Source organism: Neopelma chrysocephalum, unplaced genomic scaffold (assembly GCF_003984885.1).
Source record: "Neopelma chrysocephalum unplaced genomic scaffold, ASM398488v2 Primary Assembly neopelma1_75, whole genome shotgun sequence".
In the NCBI taxonomy this organism is placed as follows: domain Eukaryota; kingdom Metazoa; phylum Chordata; class Aves; order Passeriformes; family Pipridae; genus Neopelma; species Neopelma chrysocephalum.
Genome location: NW_020897736.1, coordinates 2,041,609 through 2,054,769, shown reverse-complemented (window position 1 = coordinate 2,054,769; position 13,161 = coordinate 2,041,609). Strand labels below are relative to the sequence as shown.

Sequence of the window (13,161 nt, the reverse complement as noted above, 5' to 3'; positions counted from 1 at the left end):
CACATAGAGTGTTCAAAAAAAAGCACCTTGAAGATGCTTTTCATAAAGCTGTGTATCTTATCTTCCACCTCCTGTCAGAACTTACAAACAAACCCGGGTTTATGTGTTGTAATTGCCACTCATTTTTACGTGTTGTTGCATCTGGCTGTCTGATTCCCGTAAACTGCTGCAAAGACTGTTCTGAAGGGCAAGATGATAATGAAATAGGAAGAGAATGTTTTTGAGTAATGTTCTTTACTGACAACAATAGCAAATTTTTCAGTAAGCCAAGTTAGGCTTAGGCTCTGGAAGAGCCAGCTGAGCCAGCCTCAAAGGAAACTTTGAAAACTGCTTCAGCATGAAGTATTTTGCTTGTAGCTTCAGTACATTGCCAAAGGCATTTGCATTTTATTTGTTTGGAACAAAAGGACCAAGGTGTCATACTCGGCTACTTATGCCCCCATCAGAAATTATAATTATTGACTTGCGATATTGCAGATAATTTCCAGAATAATGAATGTGTTAGAAGAGAGGAGATAGCACAGGAAAGGAGGAGTCATAGTCTTACATGACTGTGAATTAATAAAAGCTATATAGACAAATATAAGAAGAGACAGGCAGAGAGGTAATATTTCAACTGCCTTACAAAGCCAGCAGCCTTCTGCAGGAGCACACACAGCATGCTTTCCTGGGAAGCAGTAATCTGAGTATTAAGAAGTTAGATTAAATTTCTTTTTTTTTTCCCTTCAGTTGAGAAAGACTCTGATACTAAAGGCCTTTGAGAGTAATGTATTAATAATTAAAGCTAAATCATGTTATTGATTCCCACCATGTCTCAGCACTACATTGGAACATGTTATTAACTAGAAAGGTACAAATGTTTATCAATACTGTAATCTTCCATCACCTTCTCGTTGTCTGAAAAAAAAATATGTGTTTTGTTTTATTTATTTATATGCACTACTTCAGTGCCTAAACTAAGCCAGACATGCACTAAAAGACACTGGCCTTGGCCAGCCAGAGCTCTTTTAACAGGTATTGTCATATTGCTTTTCCTGCACAGTAACAAACCAGCATATAGTGTCATCTGAGTACACAAAATTCTACTAATAGATTCTTTCTTCCACGATTTTTTAACAAGCTCCTTAATTTTATTAGTTTTATTTTTCACCTTATATTTATACAGAAATCACTCTCTTTTACTCATTGGCTCTGTGTTCTGTCTTAAGAAAATGTGCTTAAACAGCAACATTTCTAGACTAAAATAATATGATTACAGAATTCTTTTGCTTAATTCACCAACTTTTCAAGTAATGCAAAACTGCATATTTCTGAAATATTCTGTTCTTAGCAGATCTGCCTGTTGATTTATTCAAATACTTAAGCATCAGCCATTAGCTGGTTTATGGTGCTGTCAGTTTTCTGCAAAGGCTGGGTCTAGAAAGCAATCTGGCAATCCCTTTCATCCCTCTTATTGTCACTCCAAAGCACTTTGATCATTGTTGCCTCTGCTCTCCAAGAGCTACTTGCATTAATGTGCCACTTGCATTAATCCCCAGATGTAACTGTACTAAGTAGAAGTAGCAACTACCTGGGATGTACAGCTCAGGATGTGAAATCCTGGGGTCTGATCATCAATTAAAGGAAGAAGAAAAGGCAGCACTGCTTGGGGATCCCCTCTGAAAAACATAGTTGGATGAATGATGATCTGAGAGATCTTTTCTGACCTTAATGATTCTGTAATTCTCCAAATGCAGGGCTGCTGAAGAGTAGTTGGTCATGCACAACCTCACATTTGATGCTCTCTTTGTAGGCCTGTATCTTGATGAACAACATTCAACAATTAAGAGTCCAACTTGAGAAAATGTTTGAGTCCATGGGAGGAAAGGAGGTGAGCCATATTTGTTTCTTTGTTCATTCAAAGTTCCTTAGAGATCATTAGCACCATGTTTGCAAACTAGTAACAGGTGTCACTTTTACTTGCAAAGGAAATCAAAATGTTAAGAAAAAAAAGTCTCCAAGACCTATTTAACATCCTGACAACAGTAGAAAGACCTACCTCCATTTCACAGAAAAATGCTAATGATCTGTAATGTTCAATCAGCACTGGGTGTTCTGTGTTGCAATCTGTAGTGCCAGCTTTATTTTAATGTTTGTACTGGACTATACTTTGCTTTTTATGTATTGGTACGTTTTGTCTGTAATGTGTCATGTCTTTGTCTAATGCCTTTGACTTGCAATCCACTGAGCAGAAGAAAGAAGGAGAGAGATTCTCTTATGAGGTTTGTGATAGTAAGCATCTTTTATTATTCCTGACCGTTATTTTCTAAGGCTAAGAACAGTCACATTTTCTACTTATTTCCATTGATGCATTTGTGTAATTCCCTATGATCTAAAATCAAAAAGAGCTATGCTTGGGCATTCATTTGACACTCTAAATTGAAAAGTTTTACTAGGCAGATAGTGTAAAGTCTTTCAAAGCTTTAAAAAATTCTATAAAACATTTTAAGTGCACTTTTCAATATCTGAGGGCCTGCTTGTTTTCAAGATACCATTACACCAAGAGCTGCTACTCAACAGTCCAGAACATGCTTGGCTTTGTCTCCTTTTTTGTTTCAGAAGGCTTAAAAATGCCTGAAGTCCTGTCAACTACTGTTGAAAATTAACATATTTTCCAGCTATAGAAAAAATTCTGTCATCTTGTTTAGACCATGAACATACTGCCCTTATTAACAGTAGCTGGCTTTAAAAAAGAAGTTACAGATACATCAACTCTGTCTCGTTGAGACTGTAGTTTGATAAGTTCACAAAACTTTGATCTAAAGTGGACACACTACAGAGAGAACTGGAAAATGCAGCATTTCATATTCCCACATCCACAGTCCCCTGTGTCATGCAGTGAACTGCAGCCTCCAGACAAACCTACAGATTGAGTCCATGGTGAGGAGGTTCTGCTGAGCCAGAAACAGCTTCTTGAAGCTGCCATGGCCCCAGAGGACATGACATAAACTTCTGCAGCCCTGCTGTCATTGAAAACGTCTTTCCAAACTTGGAGACTATATATTTATCATCCAGACATGGCTGGTTTTGCGGTTCCTCTTAATCCTCTTTCACTCTTTAAATACTACAAATAAACTTGTCTTCAGTCCTCTTATGTTCTATGCAAAGTACTTTTGTATTAGGTCTTGGATCCAATCCCACATTTGAACGTCATGATTCATAAAAACAGCTAATTGTCCATAAATCCTGATACAGACAAGGGCAGAGGAAAGCTGAGCAGCACTTTATTCCTATCAAATTAATTTCAAATCAGAATACTTTCTTGATTCTCCAAAACGTTCCATTTTCCTCAAGAAAATGTTAAGTTTTTTGCTCCCAACACCTTATGCAATAAAAAATAATAGTACAAAAAATAACTAGGACTTTTTCATCGCAGTTTTCTTTCAAAACTCATCACTTCTCATTCCTTTTTGCTTTCCTTTTGATGTTAATGAGGATGAATTATTAAGGTTGTTAGAGTATCAAAGCAACATTTCCTCCAAATGTGGTGCAACATACAACCCTCAGAGAATTTGGATATATTTTTCTAATATCCCTTTGTTAGGTACCTTAAGTGCATCTCTGATTCACGGTCTAAGAAAAAAGATCTAAAAAATATATTCAGACTTTTGTTTGTTTGTCATTAGGGCAATTTCTTGAAGAAAAGTACGTTCACATTCAGTTTTGTGTCACCCATATCGAAGTGCCCCTAAAATGTTTGTCCTCAAGTTAGAATATTAATTCCCCTACCTATTCCAAAAGCACAACTGCTAATGGCCAATTTGGCTTATTGGACTGGTGCTTATAAGAAACAAAGCCAGCAATAAAATCTGTGAGCAGTTTCCTTGCAGGGAAAAAACAGTTTAATATTTTACTTGTGGAGGGCATAAAAGTCAGATGATTTTCAGCAGAATAATGAGACCTATTTCAGTTGAAGCAAAACTAATTCTAAGAAAAATTAAATGCTGTTAATCTCCTCAGTGTCATACTGTGAGCAGTATGTCTTTCAAACTGTGCAGTCAAACCAACCACAATCAAGCAGCAGTCCCTATGTTCAGGGCAGGCTTATTGCATATTGCAGGGCAGGGAGCTCTATAAATAGAGAAAAAACTGGTTTCTCAGCATCCCCACCATTAAAATAAAATAGTCTGAACAATATGAGTTTCTTTATAACTATCCTCTTCTGCTGCAGCAAAGCAGAAAGGGTACTTAAAAATTATATCAATGAGAACAGTCTGCCATAATAAAGAGTAGTAAAGTGGGATTCAACCCACTGTTTGTTTTGGTTTTTTTAAATCAAATCTAAAAACATGAGAACAGGTTCATCGTCATAAAATTTTGGTTTAGCTCCTGTTTGTTTCATCCAAAAGGAATGCACACATTTACACTAAGTAATTTTTTCATGTCTGACATGTTGGAAGCTGATAAAAGAGAGACAAAAAAAGTTAATGCTTGTGTCGCTTTTCATCAGATGGCAGAAATGAGCTACAGCAATTAGAATCAAAACAAAAAGGTGTAAAGCTTTATGTAGGACAGTATTATAATGACTGCAGATAAATCATATTTCCACTTTGATAAGTTCAGTTCCCGCTTTATGTGTAAAGCTTAGGAATTCCTGTAGGAATCCATATGGGACCTTATAGACTTTGATGGGGTGACAGAGGGCCAGACTTAAGCAGGACAGTTCTGAAGTGTCCATCTTTAAATCTGTAAAGTCAGAGGCCCAAGTGTTCATAAGTGTAGTAAGAGCAGCAGCAGCCAAACATCTCCCTGTCCCCAGAGAGTCGGGTGGGGGTGGAGGAAGGATGATGTGTATCAGAGACAAAAAGAATCACTAAAGTGATGGATCTGATAAATACCTGTTATCCTTCCTAGATGCACATACAATATGTAAAACTATTTTCTAGAGAGAATTAACTGCATTAGGAAACTATAAGCAGTTAAACCTGTGAAATTGCAGGTAAATAGTGGAATTCAGGTTAGAGGGGTTCCATTTAACACGTGGAAAAGTAATTTGCATCTCTGTAGTTTCCTACTGAAACACCACCAAATTTGCAGCTAACAAGATTATGTCCCTATTAGCACACATGAAATTACAGCAGGGAATACCTCAATCTAACACGTTATGTTGAGAGCAGCCAAATTCATCAGATTCTTAACTCTTTTCCAAGGCTTGTATGTGTAAAAATAGTCACAGTTCTAGACAGGCAGCATTTGGAAACAGTGATGTTCAAATATTTCTTATTTTTCAACCGTTCAGCAAATGTATTTTCTGTTTTCATGCAGCGCTCAAAAAAAGTCAAAGTTCTAATTGTCTGTTTAATAATCCATAATTAACAGATCTCATGAAATGTGCCAACAAATTTATGAGTATATTCTGCTGTGAGTAAAAATAAACTCAATTATTTAAGAAGGTGGTAAAATAACAGAAATATGACTCTAAGAAAGCCATGCAAATTAAGAATTGGTAGAAAAGTACAATTTACACATTCAGTTTGCTCCTTAAAAAATTACAGTTTTGATACTTGGGCAACCTACGGATGTTTATAAGACTAGCCCACACATGCTGTGAACTGGAAATGATATCCAAAGAGCTAAGGGAAAAACAGTCTTTTCTCTTTTGATGCTTAAATCAGATATGGCACACTACGATACTCATCTTTTTCTTTTTTTTTTTTTTTCCCAAAAGTAATCTGCTTAGTTAGGGCTTTTTTCCTTTTATTTTCCTGAAAAATAATTCAGGCAAGTTTCTTGGCTTTTATTCCTTCTTCATCAAACTCAGTGGAGCTGATGAGACTTGAGGAGAAAAAGTCCCCATACTGGAGATACTTCATTTTCATATCTGTATATCCCTATATGACATCATCTTGGGTGCTGATCAGCATTGCCTCCTGTCTCACTTTCATGCTCCCACCTTAGCTATACCATAGGAGGAAAAAAAAGGCAGGTCATGGTTCTGCTACATTTGGATGATGCCCGAGGACAACCAATAGCACACAGAAGACACATGTTAAAATAGATGAAAAGTGCACATTTTAGTTCTTGTGAGACATTCAAATCACATTTTCCAGTTAAACAAAAGGAACAGTGACATTTAAAACTCTTGCTAACATGTTCTTAGCCATGAGAGCATCCCCAGGTGTGCAGCACCTGGTGGGCAGCCCGCATACCTCTTTGTACTCCACTCCTCCCTCTGACGCCGCATTTAGAAGCATGAGCACGTGTCCACACGAGGCTGGATGTCCTGCCAGATGCCTCCAGCTGTGCACACACAAACTTGTTCATGCAATTTGTGAGCACAAAGCCCTCTAAAACGTTTAACACTTGCATGCACCCTTTTATAGTGTGTCATTGTATCTGGCATTAGTATTTAATCCAATTTTGGCCAGACTGAGTCCAATTCTAGGTGAATTTAGCAGATGTATTGTGTTTCCTGGTTATCACAACAACCTCTGATAGAAAGTTGACCTCTGTAGGCCCAGTAACAAGGTGATTCTCTAGCTTGTGCATGACCTGCTAAGAAATTTTGAGTCTTCTGCCTGCCTGGTATTTTGTGCTTTCCTTGACATGTACCATGTTCTGTGTGAATGCTTGTGTGTTCAATATTTGTTAAATGTTGATATTCTAGTCTTAAATATTCTGGTTATGTTAATATTCTGGTCTTAAATTTGTGTTTTATATGTATCCCACCGAAGGAGGCAGTATAACTCCCTAGTGAAATGCATTTCCTGGAAAAATCTTTGCCTTTGTTAGTAAACTCTAACTCTATTAACTAATGTAGACATTGCAGTAAAATTAGCTCTTTAATCCCTGCTTTTCACATGAAGGAAAACAATCACTTTAAGTGTATGAACTGTCACAGTGTATCTGCCAGGAAAACTACTAAGATATAGAGAAGCAACAGAACTCTCAATGCAAAGTAATTCAAAACTAAATCTGTAAGTAGCCACAGTAAGTACTTACAATAGTAAAAAGTGAGCTTGTCAGATTAGAAGAGTGCTGAGTATCTTCTAAAGGATGTGTGGTAAACCCCCTTTGTCATCTATTCCAGATTTTTGTCAAAAATTATAGTGAACATCTTGGATTTTCTATGTTTTCAGACCACATATAATCTCGAAGGAGAGAAAGGATGGTCTAAGACAGAACACAGCAGATCATTGGATCTATTTCAGAGTTTACTTTGCTGCAGAATTCCTGTGTAGTCTCATATAAATTATCCAATGTGCTGTGGTAGCTCCCCCTTGTCTCTGAAGTGTGATTATAAGAACTGACCTGCTGCAGCACAGCACTCTGAAGCACCAGATGAAGGATAAGCACTAAATGCTACTCATGCAGTTGAAAGATAGGAAAATGCAAATAGAGACAGAGCTGATTATGTATTCAAAATGCACAGGTCCTTTGAAATTGTCAGATCTGTACCTGACCTTACTGCAGAACAGAGTCCAGAAATTGAGGGTTATCATTGCAAATCATTCCTTAACATTGTGGCATAGATAACTGAAAGACCTGGAACATGAGCTACTGATTCACATTCAGCTGCTGATCCTGATGATCATCAGTCATTTCTCCCAATGGGCTGCCACTATCTTTCCTAAATACTAAAGATCAAGGAGATTAAAAAATTATTGTTTTTTAATTTGAGAAAGAATGCATAGCAAATAAACAAGCTGCTGATCAATATCAACATGGTACCTTTTTGAATAAATATCTATGCATGGATCCTCCTCTCTGTAAGTGAAAAAATATGTTTCTCCCCTGCATTTTCTTTTTTCCTGTGTTCAGAAAACCTGTATCAGAGGTACAGGAGCTGTTGTCCCTGTGCATCAGAATGTGTTGCTCTGTGCTTGAATTATGTATGCCTTAATGGCTTTTAGAAACAGCAGTACTGGAATTTGGTAGATTTCCTCCCTGAATACTATATCAGTAGAAGCAGCATGGATAGTCTTCAAGCCATCTTTTCCAGTGCTGGCTGTTCTACTTTTACACTGCATTAATGGAAATATGGAAACATCTTCAATGTAAATCATAAAAAAAGAAATATCAACAGTGGTGACATGTACAAAAACAACAAAAATACAAAAACATCTGCAGTCCTAATAATGCAAGCACTAACTTCTTATGCACCCTTCCCTTGCTGTGCTTTGTGAACACTGCTTGCCTGATAATGGTACTTCTATCCTTGTGACTGCCAACCCGATTTGCACAATCCCATAGGAAGTCATTTTTCAGTGGCACAGTTTTGATTCCTAACAATATAATTCTTCACTATCGTAATCAAATATTTTCCATATTTTTCTTTAAATGGTAATTGGATTTTTAGGCCTACTAAAGGAATTCTGTGTTGCAACGGGTGTTTCCACATTTGGTTTTCCATAGTGCAGCGTATCATTGCACATAATTCCCAATTAACTAATTGTAATGGAAAACACAAAAACCTAGTGTATAAGTAAAATATAACATTATTTATCTCTTTGCAGTTGGATCCTGAAGCTAGTGTTGTTCTAAAAGAACTTCAGGTGAAACTTAGCAATGTATTGGATGAACTCAGTGTAACATATGCTGCAAGGTAACAAACCCATTTTACTGCAAACCTTAGAGAAATATTCCTGCCCAAAAAGCTCCCTCGTTGATGAAGTCTGGGTGGTTGTTTGGGTGTCCTAAGGCATGGCTCGCTCCTGCCCTGATGAAGTGGTGTGTGCATTTGTGTCTGTGTATGTGTTTAGACTGAAACAAGTGACCTTAACCTTGCTGTAAAGAAAACTGAACATCATCTGTGGGCATGAATGTGTTACAGGGGTGAGGCTGATGACTTCTGTTCTGCTTTTTGGAAAGCAAAATCACTGGTTTGGCCTTGCCTGATGCTGTGTTAAACTTTTCTCTCTGACCATGTTTATGTTACTCCCTGAGCCTGACAGCTTTTTCCAAGTGGCCTGCTTCAATCAGGGCTGTCTGCCTGTGTTTAGCCTGCTTCAGATGGTCATCATGAATGGCCTTCTTGCGTCATTTGCTTGCCTGTGGCTCTGCAAAAATTGTCTACTGAGCCCTACTCTCAAAATCTTTCATTAGTCAGAGTGTAGTCTTGAATGAGTATGGTGCTGTGCCAGGAGTGCCTGTGGTATAAGAAGCAGTAAGTTACTTTTGCTTCAAATTAGAAAGAAATCTAAGAGAGAGGGATTAGTGCTGTAGTGGTGTTCATTAAGCAAAGTCTGTAGTTGCTTGTTTAATCCACCGATGAACTGTCTGGGTGGACAGTGTTTGCTTTTTTCTGTGTGCTTAGTTTGCTGTATTGTCTTGCTTTATTTTTGCTCCCAGGCCCTGGTTCTCGGATCATTGACAGTGCATGAATATTATTTCTTTCCAGGGCTTCTTTCTGAATGAGCTGACTAGGTTTCTGCAAAAGAGACCCCAGAATAGCTCAATCTAGGATATGCTCCATATAGCTAGAACATTCCTCATGGGTCAGTTTACTTCTTGGATTTGTGAGGTTAACAATGTTAGAAAGATGGCTGATGTCAAGAAAGGCAATGAATTATTTTGGCACTTGTTGGAGGGACTAGTCCCAAGGATGTACATGAGCAGCATCACTAGCAGCCTCATGTAATTTTATCTAGGGCTTTGATGTGTGTAGGTAAGTATACTTCCAAGAGGACCTGGAAAAGTTTCCAAGTTTTCCAGTTTTTTCACAAGGAGGTTTGCAATTTCTTTTTATGATTAGCCATGTCACTGGAAAAGCTGACTGCCTAATTATAATGTTTCTTTTCTCTCACAGTAAATTCTCTTTCACTTTTCTCAAGTTAATCTTTGCCATTTATCTTTTCACTTTAATAGCCCTGATATATTTTTGGCCTCTATTTGGCATTTCTGTTCATAAACTAACCCTAAACCATTTCACTTCATTATAAATCAATCCATAAACCAAATTACCATGTGTGCAGAGACTCATTCTGCCTCTGAACTGATGATTCTGATTTATTGCTGTTCTGCATTGTATAATATATTGACCAAAGACTATCACATCAATAGCATTATAAGACTGTCAGACACTTAATCAGATCAGTTAGGAAAGAGAATAGTTTTCAGAAAAGCTGAACAGATACAAACTTGAGGACCAAGAATGTGTTCACAGTCACTTTGAAGTGGAAAAGTTTCCTCCCAGGAGGAAAAGTTTCAGTACTTTTAAGCAGGGGTTTTTGAAAAGGATATTTTAAACAGTCCAAATGCTTTAGCTCTGTCTGGTTGCAAAGAAGTGCACAGAGCTTCTGATGACACTGGCTTTGTGTGATACCCATTAGAAGTCAAATTGAGCCAAACGGGGCAAAATCAGTAGAAGTTTCCTATTTGTCCTCAAGAAGAATATCAAAGCTTGGTTCATATTAACCATCAAGAGAAAAACTATTTATCATCAACTGTTCCTATTGTTCTTTGACACCAAAAATTAAATCTTGAGAAATAGTCAGCCATACTCCAACCTACAGATTCTGATACATCTGGTATTTTGGGAAAACAAATACTTGGCACCTCTATAAGGCTATGAAAAGAATCACAGGATAGAAAAGGGGGAAAAGATCAGGACACTGCATGGATCAGTCATATGAGCTATGATTCTTAGTAGAAGTTATGTTCAGATACCACGGTGTCTTCATTTGTGAACTTTGCACCACTGCAGAAAAGCTTTAAATCTTGGTGAAGACCCTGATGCAAAACGATAAATGTTGACTTTTTTTCCTTATTCTTTTTCATTTTTCATCGTACAGTTTCCAATTTGTTATTGAAGATTGTGTAAGACAAATGAGCAATGAGCTGAACCAAATGAGGGGCAACGGGAATGCAGCAGCCAACAAGAACAGTGCAGCCATTGATGCTGAGATTGTGCTTCGGCCTCTCATGGATTTCCTGGACAAAACGTAAGTGTGGCAGATTAGGAACTGGATGCTACAGTCAGACATTCTTGGTTTTACCCTGAAGGATTGTTAATACCTAGAAACACTCTGTAGCATTTTTAATACTTGCAGTACTCACATGTGTGCAGAATACCATACCTAACCTGTTTACCTCTGCTAAGCAATTTTTACATGAGCTACACACTTGCCTTTCTATGTCTTGTCATGTTTTGAGTCATTGCAAAGGAACTGGTGTACAGTCTCTCCTCCATGTTCTTTGTTATGAAAAAGATTGTACTAAACAAAAGAACAAAACTAAATTCCCACACTGAAATAGGCATTTGTTCTAGGCTGGCACCCAGTGTCCCACTGCTTATTAATATGCACTTCTGTGTCCCCAAAAACCTGGTACCCACCTAAAGACCAGCTTTTTTTTTTTTTTTTTTTTTCACTTGGTAAAATCCTAAATTTTTAAAGGGACCTGCAAACTTACTCTGGCCTCTGAAAGTAAGGGTAACTTATCTTCTCATCCTCCAGCAGTGGCAGGTTCTGCAAGCCCATGTCTGTAAGCACATTGCTGTCCCTGGTCACGTTGTTACTGGTACTTGTGAAACACCAGTGGCCTTTCATTGGAAGTGATTGAACAGCCTGGCACTGATCCTGCACTTCAGATCTCCAGTCACACAGACACAAATTACATACCCTTTTGGCTCCTCATGCCTATTTTCCCTAGCCAGACATTTTCAGAGTTAAGATGGAAAAGGTGCTCCAAAAATGTAATTTTACTGTTAGTAATAGATGGCATAATTGCACAAACATGTCAGTATATAGAAATAAATGCTTCCAAACATTAGCTGGCAGCACGTAGTTTTACATCCCAGCAGAAATATAAAACAAGGGAGATGTTTTTTATTTTTAAGACATAAATTATATTCCAAATCTTTAATTTAAGGGTGTGGGAGTGCTAAATTCTATCATCCATCAAACTTTATAACTCATTATCATTTTGCATTTCTGATAAGTATACATCAGTTATATACTAAGCATTAAATTAGATAGTGGAGATTTACATCAGTTTGTAATCTGCAAGTAATTTTTGCCAAAAATATTTACTGGTAATATTGCAAAATAGCTAAGCTACTGAGAAATTTTTATTGGTAGAGAAAAGCTAAGCCTTAATGGCCATTAATCTGAGTATATACTGATATAGAACCTCTGAGGTCTTAATACAAGTTTCAGTGACTGGTTTTGTTTCGTTTTATTCCAGTTTAAGTATCTCTGCAAAAATCTGTGAGAAAACAGTTCTGAAACGGATTTTGAAAGAGCTCTGGAAGTTGGTCTTGAACAAAATAGAAAAACAAATTGTGCTTCCACCACTGACAGACCAAACCGTGAGTGTTCCAGCAGTAATTCTCCTGTGTTCTAAAGGATTGTAATCAAGTGATTGATCAGGTGTTTGCCAAGGGGTCTGACACTGTCCTGTTCCATACCTTGACCAGCAGGAATAACACATGGATTGTATGTAGATGGTGGGAAAGACCTTGCTCCTGCCTCTTACTGCCTGCCCTGACTCAGAGCAGTTTTTGTGAACACAGTCATGTAAAAGAAGCTGCATCACTGATTTAGTAGTGTGCTTTCATGTAAGGGATTTTGTTTGGTTGCTCTTGACTTCATTGTGCACAGTAACATGAAGTATGTTCCTTGCCCTTCCCTGTTGCAGCAGAAATTCAATCCCTTCCATTTTTGCAGGTTCCAGAAAGGCAGGAATGCCCCATCCCAGTCTCCAGGCTTGCCTGCTCTGCCATCTCGAGGCAGCACTTAATTAACATCAGGAAGCTCAAGCCAAATATAGCTCTAAAGTTTTGGGGTATTTTAATAGCAGACTTGATGGGAGGTCCTTTTTGGGCAGAACTGCATTTACAGCCTGACAAGAACAGGGAACAAAACTGTAAATACAAAAAGTAGGGCTGCTACACATGAGACCCATGTGGGTCATGGCCTGACATGAACTCTGAGTGGTGACTGAGCTGACCAGTAAAATCTGATTCTATCTAAGGATCAACAAAAAAGAGCCTGGCTTGGAGGGCCTTTTTTTAATTGCTTTTTTGTGTTTTTCAGGGACTAGGATAACATAACTGTTAATTCTTCTTCTTTTCAATCTTGTTTAAAATAAATTGACCATCTCATGACGAGATAATCATGATGTTGTCATAGTGTGCCTTTGGACAATTTTGCCATGTACCTCCTATGGTATCAGTTAAAC

The 13,161-nt window shown here is 37.8% G+C and overlaps 1 protein-coding gene across 4 annotated transcripts in view; it reads left to right on the top strand.

Moving 5' to 3' along the window:
• UNC13C (unc-13 homolog C) overlaps positions 1-13,161 on the top strand; it is a 136,546-nt gene that overhangs the window by 99,036 nt on the left and 24,349 nt on the right. The window contains exons 23-27 of one of the 4 annotated variants that reach the window (XM_027688299.1): positions 1,793-1,870; positions 2,232-2,261; positions 8,496-8,584; positions 10,773-10,922; positions 12,166-12,289. In XM_027688299.1, the coding sequence (XP_027544100.1) occupies positions 1,793-1,870; positions 2,232-2,261; positions 8,496-8,584; positions 10,773-10,922; positions 12,166-12,289 (471 nt within the window). Of the gene's footprint in view, positions 1-1,792; positions 1,871-2,231; positions 2,262-6,845; positions 6,957-8,495; positions 8,585-10,772; positions 10,923-12,165; positions 12,290-13,161 lie in introns of those variants that run through there. The other 3 variants (XM_027688300.1, XM_027688301.1, XM_027688302.1) reach the window with 3 other exon arrangements.